Raw genomic sequence first — 19,998 nt, forward strand, 5'->3', positions numbered from 1 at the left:
ATTTCCCTCAGCCATCCATCACCAGTACAGCCAAGAGAGAGAAAAAAAAACCCAAAACAACAACAAAATCCCACCAGATCTCAACACCTGAACCCTCCACTTTGATTAAACGCAGATCGAAGAGCCCGAGGCGGTGCCACCCGGGGGTTGACCGAGGACCCGGCTCGGGGGTCTCAGCCGCACTGTGACCATCACAAAGTGATTTCTTCCCCTCTCAGGAGCAGGAAATCCACCTGACAGTCCCGTGGGTGAAAAGTATCTTTGTCCTACAGCTGGGCAGCCAGTGAACGCTGATCATCCTCCGGAGAGGCCGCGTTTCAAAGTTATCCGGTGAAAATACCTTTTTTTTTGGCATTTTTTTAACTATTTTTTTTTTCCTTGCTAATCATTAACTGCTCATTAAAACGAACCAACCTCGTGGCTCCCTGCCCTCCCCGGAGGCAGTGGGGGCAGCTCTAAAGGGAGGGCTCAGTATGGGAGGGGGGCAAGGAGGGGGGGTCCTCCCCTTCTCCTCCTCCCCTCTGAGCATCGCTGCGGGCGCTGAGCCCCGCGGAGCATCGCTCCGACCCGCGGGGGATGCGCGGGGAGCGGAGAGCTCCCGGCCGAGCCCTTTGTTATGCTAATCCGGGCTGACATCACGTATCAAAGCCGCGGGGACCGCATATAAGGAGGCTCCGCGGGGCCGCTGAGGCAGTGGGGATCCGGACTCAGCCCTCGCTCTACCCCGGGTAAAGGTAAGTGGGGATCGGGGGCTTGGGGTGAGGAGTTGCCGGGATCCCTTTCACCGGTATGGAATGGGGTTGTGGTCCCCGGATTGAGGGTAGGAGTGGTGGAAAGGGGGGTAGGAGAGGTTTTGGAGGGTATAAGAGGGAGCTGAGCCCCGGGAGGGAGATTGAAGGGAGAACTGGAGGATGAGGAGAGAGGGGAGAACGGAGAGGGAGAAGAGAATTGGAGGATGCAAAGGAGAAGGTAGAAGCGATAGTTGGGGAATAGAGGGAGAAGGGAGGATTGAAGGGTAGAAGGGAAAGGGGAGACCTTGGGGGCTGCGGGGGAAAAAGGAGACCTGGAGACTAAAAGGGAGAGACCCAATGGTTAAAAGGGTGAGCTGGGGTTCAGAGGGTGTAGAAGGGTGTGAAACCCAGGGGCTGAAGAGGAGAGACCTGGAGGCTGCAAGAGAGAAGGGAGATCAAGCAGTTACAGGGAAGACCAGGCACCCAGGAGCTGTAAGGGAAAGGGAAGACTGGAGAGGACTAGAGGAGAGAGGGTTGATGCAGAAGTGTACAAGGACATTGGAGTGGTGGGTGCTGCAAGAGACAGGGCTGAAAGCATGAGGGGGGATACACCACACCCTGCTCCCCAGCCTCTCTACAAGCCATCAGGAGATGTGTTACCCTTCGTATTAAATACCCTTACAATAAGAGTCAGCTGGGTGACTTTCCTCCTTGAGTGGGAAAGCTGGGAAAAGAAAGGTGAGATGGATACTCACGTGTTTATATATAGTCCGTATTGCCGGTTCCCATCCTGGAACTGCACTCTCAGAAGTGTCAGATGGGAGCATTTGCTGCATGCAAGGAACTTTTTCCTGCACGCAAGAGTGGGGCTGGCTGCAAACAGCCCTAGGGTGTCAGGAAAAGGGAGCTCTGAGTTAAAGACGGCACCGGTTTGAGGAGACCACGGGCCACTTGCTGCCCATTTGATCAGTGACCCAGAGCTCTGCAGAGCTGTAAACATCACGTCTGCCCCCAACGAGTCTCCCTCCTTCCCTCCCCTTGCAAATTCCTCTTGCAAACGTAACCTGTGCCGGAGCGAGTGGAAAAAGGAGTTTATTGCCTCCCTGAGTAACAGGGGTGCGATCACGGGCAAAATTTGCAGGTCTCGGGATGGGGAGGTGGATAATTTCTATTTGTCTTTGGGAAAAATAAGCAAACAAAGGCAGACTGATAGATAGATAGACATATAGACAGACAGACTGATGAAAAATGACTTTTTTTCAAGGCACAGAGCTATGGTGTTGGATAGTGAGACCGTCTGAAAACATCTTACCCCCAACTCTGTGCTGTTCAGCCACTCATGGGAAGGAGATAAGGGGTCTGAAATATCTAAATGGACACTAAAAGGCATGGGCAGGATTAAGGGCTGAAGGTTTCCAGTGTGCTCGTGGAGGGGAGGGAAGCAAAGAGCTTTGAGAGATGAAAAGACAGAGCAATACCCTGAGCTGAGAAGTATGCCTGGATGCTCCTGGGAGCCCTGCCTTCCATTCCAATGGATGCATCAAACCCAAATCCAAGTGGGCATTAAAAGAAAACAGCCCGTGGCAATGAAATCCTGCCTTCCTTGTAGTCCACTGTTTTGGACTCTAAGGGAGATGAGAAATCACCCTCACAGGTTATTAAAATCCTGTGCAGTAACAGCATTCTCTAGCAAACCTTTACACCAGGCAGACGCTGGGGTTGTGATAGCAGATGGAATGGAAAAGTGCATTTCAGATTGCAGAGCAAACACCCAGGAATATTCCTTCTCCCTTCCACTATTGCTTCTGTAACTGGGGCATCAAGGCAGAAAGCTGAAGTGGGGACAAACCCAGAGATAAGGCTCAGGTGAGAGATATTTGCCCCAAATTAATGGGTGGCAAAGGGGGTCTCCAATGCTCATTGTTCCCAATCCCAAAACTTTGAAAGGATGGTGTTGGGAAGGATGCGGTCACATCTGTAGAATGAGAGGTAATGGTCTCAAGTTGTGCCAGGGGAGGTTCGGATCTGATATTAGGAAACATTTCTACTTAGAAAGAGTGGTGATGCATTGGAACAGGCTGCACAGGGAGGTGCTGGAGTCACCATCCCTGGAGGTGTTAAAGAGCTGTGGCTCTGTGGGACATGGTCAGTGGGCATAGTGGGGTAGGTTGGGGTTGGACTTGATGATCTTAGAGGTCTTTCCCAATTTTATCTAACCTGTGACTTGGGGATGCTTGTTTTGTCATTGGCTTTCTTGTGGGGTGGGCTTCCCATTGGAAACCTCTGCAAAGACCACAAAGAACAGCCCGGAGCAGTGTCTGAAGTGGAGAACTGAAGGGAAACCCATTTACTGCTATTAATATTGCTGCTAAAACAAGTCATGCCCCAGAGATAGAGAGGACCTTTGTAAGAATTTGAGTCTGTTTGCTGCTTTGTTTATTTGTTTGGAGTGAAGAAGAAAATGGAGGGGAGGGGGGAATCTCTGAGAGCTTTTTTTCCCTCCGGGCTGCTCTGCAGCGATGGGGCTGCATGTTTATAAAGCCGCTCCGTGAGCTCCAGGTGCCCGAGGACTTGGAAGAAGTGAGAGGCAGAGTTAATGAAGTGAGAAGGAAAGCAGAAGGGGAAGAGCAGAACGCATTTGTTGCAACAGATCAGCCTGAAAACATCTGCAGGGCACGGGCACCTGCGTTGGTAGGGAAATGTAGGGTTTTTCACTCATGAAAGGAAAAAAAAGCTCTGGAGAGAAGGAAGGGAGTAGTGGAGAGTGAGATTTGGGCAATTCTTAAGATTCATCTCTTTTCTGTTTTCTTTTTTTCCCTTCCTTCCCAACCTTTTGGAGAGGAGGAAGTAAGGCGAAGCAGCGAACGAAGCCTTGCCTCACGCAGGGTTAAATGGAAACACACAATCAGACCATAACTCAGGGTGTAATTCAAGCCATACGTTTTGTCTGTCTGTTGCCTCCAAAGGTTGTATCAAGGCTTGGCGAGGGAGGGGATAATCCAAACTTCGCCGTGATTCATAAACCACTCCTTTGCGATTTGGATAATAGATCTCTTTCACGGCGACTCGCCCAACCTCAGAGCTAACCGTGGCTCCGCGCTCTGTCTCCTTCCAGGTTGTGCATCCCCAGCGCACAGGCTGAAGGAAATACATCGCACGGGAGAGTCAGAAGCCTCCTGTTTTCCCCTCGGACAAGCTGATTTCCTTTTGAAAGCGGGGGACGGTGAAGAAAATGAAGCCAAGCCCGCAATTTTTGTTAGCTGCTTTTCTGTCCTTGATTCTGCAGACGGGGATTTGCTATGGGATAAAATGGATGTAAGTACCCAACCATCTCACAGCATTTTAAGAACTTTTGTAGTCATTGCTGCTCGGTTACCCAGTCCTGCAGCTCTGTTATTTGAGCCATTTAAAGAGCAGTGTGTGTTGCACTTCTCCAGGCATTCATTGATTTCAAGTGTGTGTACTCGGGGCTTGTGCTAACAACATGCCTCAATCTTCTTTGCAAAATATGCATGATTTAGGCTTGCTTTTTCTTCTCCTCACTGATAGCAAAGGAAAGGCACACACTTGAATGCTCGCATGAGCCACTTGTGAAGTTTCTAGTGTCAGCCCCTGCCAGCTCCCATTGGGACCAATGGTCATGTGAGGCAGGAGCTGAGAGCAGGAGGGAGGGCAATGGGGATAATCTCCAGCCATAGGGGATGCTTGACAGATAACATGCTTTTTTGGTGGACCTTTTAACCTTTGGATTTTGTGAAGGGTGTTAAAAACGAAGTGGGGAGGGGGGAGGAGGGTGAAGAAATACCAAGGAGTGTGGTCAAGTCTGGATCGAGTTTCCTCTGAGGTAATGTCACTGCAAACAAAGTGAAAACATCGCTATCTCATTTCTTTGCTTAAGCAAGCAATCGATTAGTTGCTTACTGCAAAGCAAACAAACAAACCCCTCCAGCACCCATCTGGTTTCCTGCCCTCCGCTTCTGCTCTGGTTTGAAGCTGTGCACAAAGTAAATAATGGGATGTGGGCTAACCGCAAATGAGCATCTCCCGTAAATGGCACAATAAAATGAGATGCCAGGGAAGGTCTCTTGCGTGGGATGCAGTGTGTTTAGGTGAGGAACTTGGGGAGAGGCAGTGAAATTAGGACAAGAGGTTTGTCCTTCCACCACAGACCCTGTGCAGCCTTTAATTCCCATCCTTCCGACTCAGCCTTTGCCACTTGAGGTTTTCCCTTTGGAAAAGGTGGGATTTCTTCATTGAATCACAGAACTGTTTGGGTTGGAAGGGACTTTAAAGCCCACCCAGTTCCAACTCCCTTTCGTGGGCTGGTTGCCCCCACTTGAACAGAATTCTCAGGGCCCCATCTATCCTGGCCTTGAATGCCTACATAATTCAGGCATCCACATCTTCCTTTGGCAACTTTCTTGCTCTTAAATTAGATGTTTTGGAGCCACTGCCCTGCATGCACCCAGCAGGAAGAGGACTTTACAGATGCCTGCTCTAATGACAGACATCCAACACAGGCATCAGGAGATGCTCTCTGGACATGCCAGAATGTGAGGAGCTGTTTGAGACCACACACCCACCTTTTACATGCATGAAGAGAAGCAGGGTGAATCCTTCCATAGGGTGATTAAATGCATATGGTCAGGTGAGAAGTCTGACTGTCTGCATTAAGGCATCTTTTGTGCTCTCTCTCCATGCTGTGAGGAAGCAGGAGGCATCAAGATCTGATTTGCTTATCACCATCTTGTCTTTCTATGCTGTAGCAGGCACCAAAGCTAAGTCACAAAGCCCAACCCCAAGTATTTAGGCTTTGCATATATCATAGAACTGTAGAATTATTTGAGTTGGAAAGCACCCTTCAAGGCCATCTGGTCCAACTCCTCTGCAGTGAACAGGGTCACCCACAGCTCCATCAGGTGCTCAGAGCCCATCCAGCCTGACTTTGGGTGTTTCCATGGCCATGGACAGGGCATTCACCTCCTCCCTGGGCAACCTGTCCCAGCGCTTCACTAACCTTATTAAAAAATTTATATACAACCTAAATCTCCCCTGTTCTAGTTTGAAACCATTTCCCCTTGCCTTATTGCAACAGACCTTGCTAATGAGTTTGTCACCAGCACATGACATAAGGTAGGCATCTCCTCTTAAATCTGAGAGGCAAGGCTTGGTCTGTAAAGCTATTTGCATCCTTTCAGCCAGTAGGCAATTAGGCTGCAAGGGTTTCTTTTGGGAACAAGGAGGCATTTGGGGGAACGACACTGTGGTTGCCACTCCTCCACTTTCCAGCAGACACATCCCCTTGTTGAAAAACGAGAGGGGAAGATGAAAGCTGGGATTAAAATGGCATCCAAAGCACGAACCGAATCCAGATGTGCCACCAGACTCCTCTTGCACCTGCTTGTAACCTGGCAGAGGGCTGCTCTCCCTGTCCCAGGGCACTTGGTGCAGTGAGGATGCTGCCAGCTGGGATTTCACAGTGAAACAAGATTTTTTAATTCTTATTTTTAATTTATTTTAATTCACAGTTTCTCCTCCTTTCCCCACCCTTGTTTTTCTATGGAGCCACTGGCCAATTTCTTCCCCCATCCATCGCTCTCTTTCCACTGCTGCAGCGGTGCCAGATGCAGGTTGCTGCCAACCTCGGGGCTCAGGGACCATCCCTGGAAATGGCTTAGCTGAGCTCATGCTCTTGGATGGAGAGGGGAAAGGATGGGAGGAAAGCAAGAGGCAGCATTTTAGGTCGCAGGCTTGTCTCTGCGGTCTGCCCATCGCAACGTTGTTGTAGGCACAGCGCCAGGAGCGAGCTTCAAAGAGGAATGGGGATGGCAGAGAAGGAGATAAGGAGGTGGTTTCTGCCAGATGTTTACAGGCTTGGAAGGGGTTGGGGCAGAAAGCTTGGCGGGCCGGGTCTGCAAGTCGGAGGAAGAGAGAGCGACTGATAGGGAGGGCGATAGGAAATTCAATTTTGATTCAGTGTGTGATGTAATTGCAGGGGGAGGTGGGGAAGAAAAACACGCTTCTCAGCCATTTAGGACTTCCCTGTAACACGAATATCCCCTGTAAATTAGTAGAAGTGGGGAGAATGTAAAATGGAGCTATTTGTTTTATTTTATTTGGCTTATTTTTACAAGGCCTGTGGTCCAGATCCCCAGCTGCTGCAAATCGGCACCGTGCCCTTCCCTGCCATGGAGATATGCAACACCAAGCACCCAGAATGGTGTGTGGATGCTCAGCATCCCATAAAACTGCCCTTGCTCCTAGAGAAACCCAAATTGTTTTGACTTCTTCCATCCAAGCTCCAGAGTGCTGCTTGGGTGTAAAGTTGGGATACTGAAAGAACTTTGCAGGATCAGGGCTGCTGTGGACAGATTGGCTTTCTGTTCACTACCATATGAGCTTCTGAGTCTTAATTTTGCATGCAAGCCCATTCCCAGCCTTAGAGGAGGGCTGTGTAGTTCTCTGAGCTTGATTTGCAGCACAGCAGCCGAGGATAGACAGCCATCATATGGGAGATCATAGAATCATTAAGGTTGGAAAAGACCCTAACCCATCCCCACTGTACCCAGTTACAATGTCCCTCAGTGCCACATCTCCACGGTTCTTGAACACCAGGGATGGTGACTCCACCACCTCCCTGGGCAGCCTGTGCCAATGCACTGCCACTCTTCCTTAGAAGAAATGTTTCCTAACATCCAACGTGAGATACTTCAGGGTGAACACTTACAGGAACTTTGTCACCTTACTCACTTACTTTTGCAACCACGTGTGTTGTCCTAAGGGGATTTGGGTTTGGCCAAGAACTCAATGATCTCTAGAGGTCCCTTCCAGCCCCTACAATACTGTGATTCTGTGACAGGTTTGGATAATGCTGAAAAATAAATGATCGCCAGAGGGAGCTGCAGCCAGATGTGTGCACTGCAGATGTTGTGATGTCCGGACATGGAGCTGCTTTCAAGGCACTTTTACCTGCTTGAGGGTGGCATCTCCTTGTCTATGCACTGGGACTCAGGTTAGACTGTCCCTGTGTTGAGTGTCACCCTCAAGGTAAAAATGGTTGCCAAGAGGATGAAGGCAGTGTGTGCTTTTTTGCATAGTTTGAAAAGAGGCTGCAGATTCAGCACATTACCATGAGCTACAGCTCCAGGAATGCCATCAGTAGGTGGAGTTTGGTCACTTTGGAAGGTCCCTTGGTCCCTCTTGGACATGGAATCATTGAATCACAGAATTCTTTTGACTTGGAAGGGACCCTTAAAAGCCATCTGTTGAACTCCCTTTCAAGAACAGACACTCACAGCTCCATCAGGTGCTCAGAGCACTATTCAGCCTGACTTTGAATGTCTCCAGGGATGGGGGCACCCACCACCTCTCTGGGCAACCTGTGCCAGTGCCTCACCACCCGTATCATAAAAACTCTTGCCTTATATTCAATTTAAATCTCTCCTCTTTTAGTTTGAAAACGTTTCCTCTTGTCCTATCAAAGCAGATGCTGATGAAAAGTCTGTCCTTTCTTATGTGCCTCACAGTAGGACATGAGCACTGTTCCCAGGCATGAGAACCAAGACCTTTCTGGAGCCAGCAGCGTGCTTTCTCTTGGTTTTTTTTTTTTTTCTTGAATTGGGAAGAAAATGGAAAGATTTTGTGCTTCCCAGCAGTGCCTGCTTCTCCACTTTGGACAAGGAGGGGGGGAGCTGGGACAGCGGGGCATGGGCGCCGGTGAGGGGCTGTCTGCCTGGCACAGGGGCTGCTAGATGAGCTGCCATGAAAGGACTGCAGGATGGGACGGCAGGAGGGGAGTGGGCTGGGGGTGAGGGAGGGCTCCATAGGCAGCTCAGGAAAACTTGACAAAGCTCCACGGCCTTCTTCTGGTGCTGGGGCAGCCAACTCTCTGCTGGCATCAACTTCAGTCGAGCTTGGGCTGGGAGTCAATGGCCTTGTGCCCACTACTGCCAGCACTGGATTTGGCACCGTATCTGAAAAACTCTTATTTTAAGCTTCAGGGATTTTTTTCCCCCCTCCTGCTCTCTGTCTTCCTCCTCAAATCAATTTTCTCTTTCTTTCTTTCTTTCTTTCTTTCTTTCTTTCTTTCTTTCTTTCTTTCTTTCTTTCTTTCTTTCTTTCTTTCTTTCTTTCTTTCTTTCTTTCTTTCTTTCTTTCTTTCTTTCTTTCTTTCTCTCTTTCTCTCTTTCTCTCTTTCTCTCTTTCTCTCTTTCTCTCTTTCTCTCTTTCTCTCTTTCTCTCTTTCTCTCTTTCTCTCTTTCTCTCTTTCTCTCTTTCTCTCTTTCTCTCTTTCTCTCTCTCTTTCTCTCTCTCTTTCTCTCTTTCTCTCTTTCTCTCTCTATCTCTCTCTCTCTCTCTCTCTCTTTCTCTCTTTCTCTCTTCCTTCCTTTCCTCCCTTCCTTCCTTCCTTCCTTCCTTCCTTCCTTCCTTCCTTCCTTCCTTCCTTCCTTCCTTCCTTCCTTCCTTCCTTCCTTCCTTCCTTCCTTCCTTCCTTCCTTCCTTCCTTCCTTCCTTCCTTCCTTCCTTCCTTCCTTCCTTCCTTCCTTCCTTCCTTCCTTCCTTCCTTCCTTCCTTCCTTCCTTCCTTCCTTCCTTCCTTCCTTCCTTCCTTCCTTCCTTCCTTCCTTCCTTCCTTCCTTCCTTCCTTCCTTCCTTCCTTCCTTCCTTCCTTCCTTCCTTCCTTCCTTCCTTCCTTCCCTCCCTCCTTCCTTCCCTCCCTCCTTCCTTCCCTCCCTCCCTCCTTCCCTCCCTCCCTCCTTCCCTCCCTCCTTCCCTCCCTCCTTCCCTCCCTTCTTCCCTCCCTCCTTCCCTCCCTCCTTCCCTCCCTCCTTTCCTCCCTCCTTCCCTCCCTCCTCTCTCTCCTCTACTGTCAGCAGGTCCATCACTTCAGCAAAGGCACAGCTGCATTGACGAGCAATTTTGTATTAGAATCACCTTTGGGTGAAGGAGAGACGTTTGGATTTCTTCTCAGAAAGCTTTTCCAGTCCTGAGATGTGATTACAGAACAGTGAATAGAAGCCACACTTTATTGGTACACCGTGCAAAACCACTGCAGAACAATAAACATGAAGTCCCACAATTATGGTTTTACAGCCTCCATCCAGAGCAAAACCTTGTATTAATATCGCCTTCAAGTAATCTTCAGTGCCTAACATTTACTTAATTCCTGGTTGTTAAAAACCCCAGAGGAAAAATCCTTAAAAACCTTCCTTCCTCACTTCCTTCCTTCCTCACTTCCTTCCTCTCTTCCTCTCTTCCTTTCCTCTTTCTTTCTTTTTTCTTTCTTTCCTTCTTTCTCTCCTCTCTCTCGTCTTCCTCTTTCTCTCTCCTTCTTTCCCTCACTTTTTTTCCCAATTTTCCTCTCTCTTTTCTTCTCTCTTTCCTTTTTCTCTCTCTTCTCCTCTTTCTCCTTCTTTCCCCTTTTCCCCTTTTCTCCCTTTCTCAGTCTTTCCTTATTTTTTCTTCTCCTTTCCTCCTTCTCTCCTCCTTCTTTCTTTCTCCCCTCTCTATTTTTCTCTACAAATCCCATTTCTCACTCTGAAGAGGCTTTGAATATTTGCTGATCCACTTGCACCTGTGGTCTCCAGCTCAGGGCTTATGATGCTCCTCAGCATCCCAAGTCTTTATCAAATAGCAGCAGAACAGGGTGGGTGGTGGGAGCACAGGCTGCCTCGGATGGAATCATCATAATGATCCTGCCAGCCTTTTTCACTTGAGAAAAGTGCATCTCCTGCAGATTAGACACCCTTAAATAATGTCTAACACACACACACACACACATGCACGCACACACAAATCACTGATTCTCTTTATTTAAGTTTACCCGTCAAGTGATAGAATTTTGCCTAAATCTTTTTGCTCTACCCCAAATCTCTGGCAGACTGAAGAGTTTAAGAATTAGCGTAATTCTTAAATTATGAGAGTGCATTCTCAAAAAGTAAAGAAAATCATTTGGAGAAAAGCTTTTGGTTTCACCAGTGGTTCTTCTGTGACAGCTCCTTGGGTTGTATTGCACAGGGGAGGATGTGGAGATGTTCTCTGAGGGTGCTTGTATGGAAAGAGGGGAGATCCTTACACCCTTTACGGGCATTTTAAAGGGCACCAATGCTTCACTGCTCAATGTAAGAAAAAATTTACCCTAGAATTGGGCCAGGAACAGGGTCCTATGTGCCCTGTTATCCTTACAAAGCCAATCATGTACAGCTTTCACAAGTATCTGCTCACGGATGCTGCTTCTATGAATAGTCTTCTCATGCAACCCAGCACTGAACCTATACTTCTCAAAGGACCCAACACTGTAAAGCATTCATGTTTTCAAATGAATTTATTAACTGCCTGAGATAATTAGAAGAGTAAACGAAAGTCATGATCCATCCATGCATCATATTTCCTCTGTAATTACCTTTATGGTTTTCTGTCAGTATCCATAACGTCAACTGAAAGCCCTGCTATGCTATATATAAAGCAGGAGATGTTTGGTTTGGAGCCTGTTTATTTAAAGGGATGGGTCAAATATGTATATATTTATATTTAAAGAAAACCATCAGCCTCCCCTCAGTTGTCCTCACCTTTCTGGAGAATGAAAGATGGAGAAGAGTCGGGGAGGGGAGCATGATGTTAGCAGGAGGAAATTTTGAAAAGGAGCATTTATGGGATGGCAGAAGGTAAAATTCCTCTGGTCTACTTCTCAGATGAAGTATTGGAGTCCAAAGAAATGTGTTTTTCTGGGATTCTTTCCTACACTGAAAACTAAAGGCTGTCCTGCTAACCACACCAGTTGGGGCTCCTTTACTGAGGCTACTGGTGCCTCTTTGGGCCCAGCAGCTAGAGACCCACCATCAACACCAGATTTCATTTCTGCCACCCAAAAATGGGCTTTGCTTTCCAATAATGTCCTCTGCAGGTGGTGGATGACTCTCCATGGTGCTGTCAGAATCTGGGAATCAGGGAAGGCTGCTGCCTTTCCAAAGGGGGATTTAAAGCAAAACTGGGGATGGGGGAAGACAATGATGAATGTAGGACAGAGACTGAGTAAACCTGTGCTGTCAGAGCATGGGCTGGATGACCTAATAGGCCTCTCACATTCCTGATCTGTGATTTATAAATGTGCTTTTTGGTCTCAGCAAGCAACTCCAATAACTGTGAGTTTTCTTTTCCATCCCCATTACCCTTTACTTTTTCCTCCTAACGCTTGGAGATGTTTCCAATTATAGGTTCCCACAAGCAAAGGCATGAAGTTCAGGCCTTGGAGATGTTCAGAAAACACCTTCCTGCATCTCACTTTTTTATTCTTGGCGGGATCCCTGGAGCTTGGCTCATTCGACAAGAAACAGCCATTACTGCCATTTACTGAATTCTTCCCAAAGGGGCTGCAGTGTTTCCTCTGTCAACCTTCTAGCAGATCTTTTCCCCTCTTCCATAAAGCATATTTCTTTCTTGTTAAGATACATATCTCTTTCTCTAATGGTGAAAATTTCAGGCCTTTGGTAATAATGCCATGCTACAGAACCCTCTTCAGTCCCCTTTCTTCACAACCAATATGAGCTTCAGCTTGTCTTCATCATTCATTCCAACTCAAAAGTGGTTATTTCTTCTGTTCCTGATTTGTCCACGGTGGTGAGATGCAGGTGCATTAATATAGGCTTGCAAACCATAGAATCATAGAATTGTTGAGGTTGGAAAAGTCCATTAAGATGGTCTAGTCTATCTATTACTTCCATTGCATCCACCACTAAGTCCTTTACAGACACTCAAGACCTCAACACAGATCTAGAAGATGTGGTGCAGGACCTATCAGGTAGATGCATCCTTCTTGAGGAGCAGCTAGGGCCACAAGGGACAAACCAAGTTGTATTTATGACTTTTATTCAAGGCCTGATGGTCATTTCAGCCCATTGCTGAGAGTTGCTGAGTTAAGGTCCCATCTGTCCTAAGCCATTCTATGATTCTGTAATTATTCTGCTGTACATCTCCGGTGTGCATCAGTTGATTATCCTATAGGAGCTTTTTCTTTCCATGGGTCTAAGAAGGACCCTGGAGGACTAACGTGAAGTCCTCACCATTGAGGTTTGCAGTCAGATGACACTGGTACTGTTCCAAGACCTATGCTGTCTGCCTTCATGGACATGATATGTCTGAGTTCATTGAGCACTGGGTGCATAATTTCTGACAACCAAATACTCTACACTTCTTTCCCTTCTCCAAAACTTTTGTTCTTTGTATATTTAATGGAGCTTTCTAAATATCCGTACGATGTATATATTTACATTGCTAGCAGAGTGGCGGTTTCCCTTCCAAGTTTGCCGCTGATTATCCAGCACCAGAAATGCCAAATTCCAGTCACCTGGGAATTTGTCAGTGCAGAACTGCTCAGCCCTAGCAAGGATTTTAGCTTTTTCCCACTCACAGAGGGATTGGGGTTAGCAGTTATGCACAGCCTGGGGAGAGCTCCAACATACACAGCAGCTGGTTTGAGCCAACCTTGAGGTAGTCGGTGGAATATAGATGTGTTTTCCTGAAAGCTGGAGACCAGAGCTAATATCCCTGATCTTGGTTAGGGCTCATTTTTAGCTCCATTTCCATCTCATTTAAGTTCTGAAGGAGGTGGATGTTACAGCAATAAAGTAAAATATGCCCAGAAATGTGTCTGCTAATATGCCAAACTAACCAAGATGGCTTAGGATGAAACTGAAAGGCAACATTTAACAAGGAGAGAAGGAAATATGTGTTAAAGCAGTTGTGTTGCCAGGATCATATGCCAGGTACTGATGCAGCCAGCTAGAAAGTTGTTTTATGGGAATGAATAACGTTTATGACTGCCCTAAGCAGGTCATAAAGATACAAAGAGAGTTACACACCAGGCTTCTGCTGATCATTTTGGGTGCCTGAGAAATAATAGCACAGCATGCTCTGAAGCATGGCACCATTTTCTTTTTTCTTTTGTTTTTTTAACCTGAAGTGCGAGACACTGTGTACTGCAAGAACCAATGGGGCCTTATGGGGTATTGTTGATTTCTTCTTCCATAGTAACTTGCATTCTGGTTCTAGTGGATTCTTCCTAAGTTTTGACCATTATAGTCTCTTTGCACGTATTTGCATTGTGCTTCTGCATTAAATCTTTGGAGACTAGAGAATTAGACTTAGATATCTAAGTGCAGCAGTGATGGAACTGGTGGAGGCCCTTGGCGTAAACTCCATGGGAAAGCATCTGTTTTGCAAACTTGGTGGCTTTACCCTAGATCTTGCAGGGGATTTTCTCCGTAATTAATCACATGACATTTAGTATAATCCTTAAAGAGTGTGTGAGACAGATGCTGAATGCAAATCACTGATAAAACCAACCTCACTTTTTTTTGTTGTTGTTCTGAATACCACAGTCGTGGAGGACCCAGCTTTCCGTTATCATGGAACCGACGGGTCGTTTTTCACTCTGTTGGGAGGTCTGTCCTCTTCATTCTTCTGCAAATAAAAAACCTTCCCATGAGGATTTACACAATCAGTCAACTTGGCATTCACCCCAGGACGTTTGTTCTGGCTCCTCTCGATGATGGAGAGAAACACACAGGTTTAAGGGCAAATCGTCCCACCCATCTTCAGCATTTACCTTAGATGAGATAAATGACTCAGAACAGTTTCCCATCTCTCTCATCAGCTTAAACTAGGCATGTAATTTGCATGTAGCTAACATTAGGTCAGATGAACACAGGCCAAAGTGTTTGCTGGGTTGGAGGTAGTCAAGAAACTAATACTGACACGAAGATTGACTTTTTGTGGGTTCTAATGACTTCTCTTTTTTTGCATGTGCTTGTCTCCTCAGAGCTCTGTCCAAGACTCCTTCAGCTTTGGCCCTGAATCAAACCCAGCACTGCAAGCAGCTAGAAGGCCTGGTGGTTTCTCAAGTGCAATTGTGCCGCAGCAACCTGGAGCTGATGCAGACCATCATCCAGGCAGCACGGGAAGTCATAAAGACCTGCCGTAAAACTTTCTCAGACATGCGGTGGAACTGCTCTTCCATCGAGCTGGCTCCTAACTACCTGCTGGACTTAGAGAGAGGTAAACAGCGCTGCTGCCTTGGGTGGGGGGCACAGGTTGGAGCAGATGTACCCAGTGGTCTCATCCAACCTCAGCCATTCTGTGTGTCCATGATTCTTCCACATGATACAAAAGCAGATCACGCCACAGTGGACAAGTTGCACAACCCTGTGTACCTTCTTCCCCTGCTGAGATCATGGAGTCATAGAATGGCTTGGGTTGGAAGGGATCTCAAAGATCATTCAGTTGCCACCCACCGGATCAGGCTGCCCAGGGTCCCAACCAGTCTGGCCTTGAAGGCCTCCATGGAATGGGAACCCACAGCTTCTCTGGGGAATCTGAAATTGTATGTCGTCTCACACATTGAAGAGCTCTCAATGGAGGTTTTCTCCAAGCTGATGATGCCTGTACAGGTCTCAGCTGCAAGGAGGAGGTGTGTTTGCCATTCTGTGGGGCAGAGATTATGCGGGTCTCTTTTGGGAGAATACTTAGCCATCCCAGGATCCTGAGTTGGAGTTTCTTGTTTCTTGCAGGTACAAGGGAGTCAGCATTTGTGTATGCCCTTTCTGCTGCTGCCATCAGCCATACCATTGCCAGAGCCTGCACCACCGGGGACCTCCCTGGCTGTTCCTGTGGTCCCATCCCAGGTGAGACACCTGGACCTGGGTATCGATGGGGAGGATGTGCAGACAACCTCAACTATGGTCTTATCATGGGGTCCAAATTTTCAGATGCTCCCATGAAGATGAAAAAATCAGGATCACAAGCCAATAAACTGATGCATCTGCACAACAGTGAAGTAGGGAGACAGGTAACAAATCCACAAGAGTTATTGTACTTGTACAGTCCTCTTTAGTGGTCGGTCGCTCTGTGAGGTTCAGTGTCTCTATCAGCTAGCAAAAGGAGCAGGTTTCTCCCTGATTGCTCTCAACTCCTTTGGCCTGCTGAAGACTGTGGCTATCAGTCATGCTGGGCCTCAGGAGGCCCTAACTGTTAATTCTAGCCCTCTAGAACCATGGGTGGGATGTGTTATTGCCACCCTTTCCACTGCCAAGGATGGCTGCAGCTTGCTTACCCCAGGAGGTGTGATGGGGATGGGTACTGTGGTGCTCTGCCAAGGGCGTTGCACACGTGAAGTGCTGTGTAAGCACAGAGGATTACCATATGCCAGATGTGTCCAGCAGCAGCTGCCTCCCAGCCACCCCTGCAGCCAGGAGGGCTGATGTGTTCCTTCTCAAACTGCTTTGCTAGTGATTACTCCACTATCTGGCACAAGCCACCCTTCACATTCAGTGGCTTATGCCAGCAGAGTGATAACGCTTACTGTGCATGCTTCTTCGCATGCCCCAGGGAGCAAATCCCCACCTCAGCCCTTCATGCAGCTTGAGATATTGGGGTGGGGAACTGCAAAGGCTTCAGCAGTTCCCTGCACTGGTTCTACCACACAACTTGTCCTTCTAGGGCAAAACTTGGAGCTCACTGAGCTCATTGGCAGCTTACTGTGTAGCTTTGGGCTGAACTTACCTTTGCAGAGCAAAACCCTATCAAAATCACCTCCTCTGGGTGTTTTTCTCTATGGTTCCCTGCATTCCCACTCTATCTTATTATTATTGCTATGTCTTAAGTTTTTGTTTCAATTGCAATGGGCAAATTTTCACTTGGGACGCAGTATTGTTACAGCTGGTGGATTCACTGCTATATCCTACCAGACCAGAGCAGAACTGAAGTAAAAGGCTCTGCTGGACCCGTGCTCAACAGAAAGGCAGGGTGTGGGTGCTTTGAATTCATCAATGCCTTGACATCTGCTACCCAGTGCCTAAACATGTTGCAGGCAGACATGCACATTAAGAATCTATTTATGGATTGCTTTGATTTTCAGCTCCGAATTTAGAGAGTGTAAATGCAGCCCTGTGTAGATACCTGATCAAAATGCAACTTATTCTTCTGTCTGCTGGCTGCAAATGTGTGCTGCTGAGAGCAGTCCTGGGCTAACAGTGATCACCAAGGGGCTGTGGGATTTCATTCCCTTTGCAAGTAGCTGCTCAAGCACAACTGTGCAGAAATCAGAGCAGCGGGCCTTTTCTATAGCAGTCTCCCTTAAGAAAGAGTCTTATTTAGTAAGCCTGTGAGATGTTTGGACTTCTTAAGAGCAGGACATTTCCTAACTCCTGCATTCCTTTTTGCAGGTCTTGAAAGCCTCTCTTGAAATGAAATGTAAGTGCCATGGAGTTTCTGGGTCATGCTCTATCAAGACCTGTTGGAAAGGCCTTCAAGAGCTGCGAGACATTGCACTGGACCTCAAAAACAAGTATTTGTCAGCTACCAAGGTCGTTCATCGGCCCATGGGCACACGCAAATACCTCGTGCCAAAGGATATTGATATCAGGCCGGTTAAGGAGACAGAGCTGATTTACCTGCAGAGCTCGCCTGATTTCTGCATGAAGAATGAGAAAGTGGGGTCACACGGGACCCAGGACAGGTGAGGGTTTCTGCACTCTGCGCCCCTAAGAAGGGGCAGAGGGGATCATGTATTAATAACAGGCAAATCATTGTGGGGATAGCACACATGCACAGGCAAAAATTATCTCTGATGATCAGTGCAGTACAGAGATGCCCGAGACTCGGTGGTGGCTATGGCTAAGATGAAGCTGTAGATACCTTGCATTATAGAAGTAGGCACAAGATACGTTTGAAATACCCTAGGAAAACCATATAGGCTGTTCATCTCCACAGGTGGAATGATCAAGCAGATGATAGTGATGGTATTGAGTTCCTCTAGCAATCATTGCTTGTCTGATGAGTTGTTACTCTATTTTTAGGCTCCACTAAGTAGGCAAGCATTAACCTAATTAGGACCAGTGCTTCCAGGCAGCCTTAAAAAAAGCCCTGTCACCCACAAGGATGAATCTCGAGCATTTTTCTTCCACTGCCTTTTAAGAACCCATGTATGTTTGGATTGCTCATGTCTATGAAGACATATGACTTCATTCCATTAATACTGGGGATTTAAGATCATCACACTCAAGCTTTCAGTGGACACGGTGCTGTGCCAGGAAGCAGACGTGCATAGATGTGTGTGTCTTCTCACATGATTTGTTTAACTCCCTCTATGATGAATCGATTCCACAGGTGGGCACTTGACCCTCTGGCAGACAATCAGTTGTGTATTTCCAGAATTTTGCAAGATTTTCAGGACTTTTGTTAAGTGAATGCAATGGCTGGATTTCAAGATGGCTCATTCAGTGCTATCTGCTCACTTGGCTTTTTTTCAGCGAGTTCCCATCATTCTTCTATGCTCTTTGTGCCACCTTGTTGTGCACACTCAGGCTGTCATGTTGTATGGTGTGTGAAAGTGCTCTTTTGCAGGGCATCTTCCTTTCAACTCTTGTTGGACTTAATGGTCTTTCCTTTGTGCATTGAATGTAGTGAAGGTTTTACTATGACAGAAAGCAAGTAAACGACTTCAGTGCACAAAAGATTAATCCTTTTTGGTTGTCTTTAATCAGTAGGAATTTTCACTTAGGAGACTATAGAGGATACCCTTCGGCAATGGTCATTTATTCTAGGACCACAATTCTATAGACTGTATATCAGCATCCAGAGTTAACCAGGTGAAGATGAAAGTTGAGTGAGACATCTTGTATGAAGCATGTCCTTTCTGGTTCCTGATGTTGTGTGACATTTAGAGCCTTGTATCCTCCATTAGAATGGAAGGCAGTGGCAGGACCGCAATACAGAAGCACGTTCATTGGCATTCCAGCGGTGCAGCAGTAATTAGCAAGTGAAGATGTTTATGAGTCATTGAGGGCTGTAGGGAATAAAGCATGTGCTAAAAGTGTTGTGTGAAGGAATACGTCGTTTGAGTAGAAGCAACATTTCTATGGATTTGTATGGATTTTGATAAATCCATGTTTTTAAAATGACCTCTTTGTTGAAACTCCCTGTTTTGCAGTGAAAAAAACAACAACTGTGTGGGTTATTTTGAAGCTGGTTTTATAGGAATCATGTGAAACCAACAGGTTGTGTCAAAAACAAGCTGAATTCATTAGAGATCTGCCAAGTGAAACATTTTCATGAGCTGAAATCCTTTTAGAGGAGGAGGGAGGCATGGCTTCCTATAATTTCATTTTACAGGAGATTTTGCCATCTTATCCCAGCAAGGGATGAAAAATACGTTGTGGTCTTGAGGATGGGAAAATGTGTATTACAAGTGTCTGTTTATCCTGAGCAGAGTGAGAGCAGAGATTGTCAGTCTGCCAGGCAAGGGTCCAGGGGAAGTGAACTGAGTGAGGACTTAGAGGAGTGAGATATTAAGGCAGGAAGGGATGACTTTCAAAAGGAACCTGTCAAGAAGTGCTCCTTATTGTTGGATGTGCAATATGATGATGACTGAGAGAGGGGAAGGAAGGTGAGATAGACCTATGTTGAGTTGTGGTCATCTCTTGGTCCATGCTGTGAGGTCATATGTAGTTACACTCAGTGCAATTGAGAAGATACCCAGTGTCTCAAAACTGGCAGCCATAGCAGCCCCATGAGTATAATGTGTTTGCAGATGGGCTCATTCTTCTTCCTCCTCCTTCCATGGACGCCTTTTTTTTCCTCTGATTATTTCTTTTTTCTCTCACAGAGAGGACATTTCATGTGTTTTAAACACGATGGCTCCGTTCCAGTGGCAGAGATAGTTCTTGGTGACAGGGACAAGGAAGCAGGAGCACAAAGAGGCAGCTGTTAGAGGGAGCAGGAAAAATACATGGCTCACGCTTACCCCACCGTGGTGTAAAATGCTTGTGTGGAAATAGCCCAAAGAGGTTTTTATTCTACAAGCCAAGTCCCAGAGGCTGGAAGATTCTGGGGAGAAATCCTGCTTTTTTCCTACTAGGCTAATTTTTAAGGTCTTTTACAACAAATGTAATCAAAAAAGGATTTTAATAGTGGTCTCTGAGTTTGTTTTCTCTCTTTTTCTGTTGTTTGCCTATTCCCTGTTTGACCTCTTTGTGTTCAAGAACAGAAATGTGGAATCTTTGAGGTTGGAAAGACCACTAAGGTCATCAAGTCCAACCATCAACCCATGTCTGTGACACTCTAGGCCATGTCCCTCAGTACATTTACCCTTTTCTTGAACACCTCCAGGGACAGTGACTCCACCACTTCCCTGGGCAGCCTGTTCCAATGCATTACCACTCTTTCAGACAAAAGATATTGTAATCGTATCCAGCCTGAACTTCCCCAGGTGCAAT

At 46.8% G+C, this 19,998-nt stretch overlaps 1 protein-coding gene across 3 annotated transcripts in view; it reads left to right on the forward strand.

Moving 5' to 3' along the window:
* Positions 1-692: 692 nt before the first annotated feature.
* The window catches only part of WNT11 (Wnt family member 11), a 28,776-nt gene continuing 9,470 nt past the window's right edge, over positions 693-19,998 (forward strand). The window contains exons 1-6 of one of the 3 annotated variants that reach the window (XM_015852482.3): positions 693-734; positions 3,847-4,046; positions 14,547-14,782; positions 15,295-15,408; positions 15,493-15,572; positions 16,948-17,240. In XM_015852482.3, the coding sequence (XP_015707968.1) occupies positions 3,964-4,046; positions 14,547-14,782; positions 15,295-15,408; positions 15,493-15,572; positions 16,948-17,240 (806 nt within the window). In that variant the 5' untranslated portion in view covers positions 693-734; positions 3,847-3,963. Of the gene's footprint in view, positions 735-3,846; positions 4,047-14,546; positions 14,783-15,294; positions 15,573-16,947; positions 17,241-19,998 lie in introns of all 3 variants that reach the window. The other 2 variants (XM_015852481.3, XM_085510006.1) reach the window with 2 other exon arrangements.

Source organism: Coturnix japonica, chromosome 1 (genome assembly GCF_054131305.1).
Source record: "Coturnix japonica strain WE chromosome 1, WE-NBRP24, whole genome shotgun sequence".
Taxonomy (NCBI): Eukaryota; Metazoa; Chordata; class Aves; order Galliformes; family Phasianidae; genus Coturnix; species Coturnix japonica.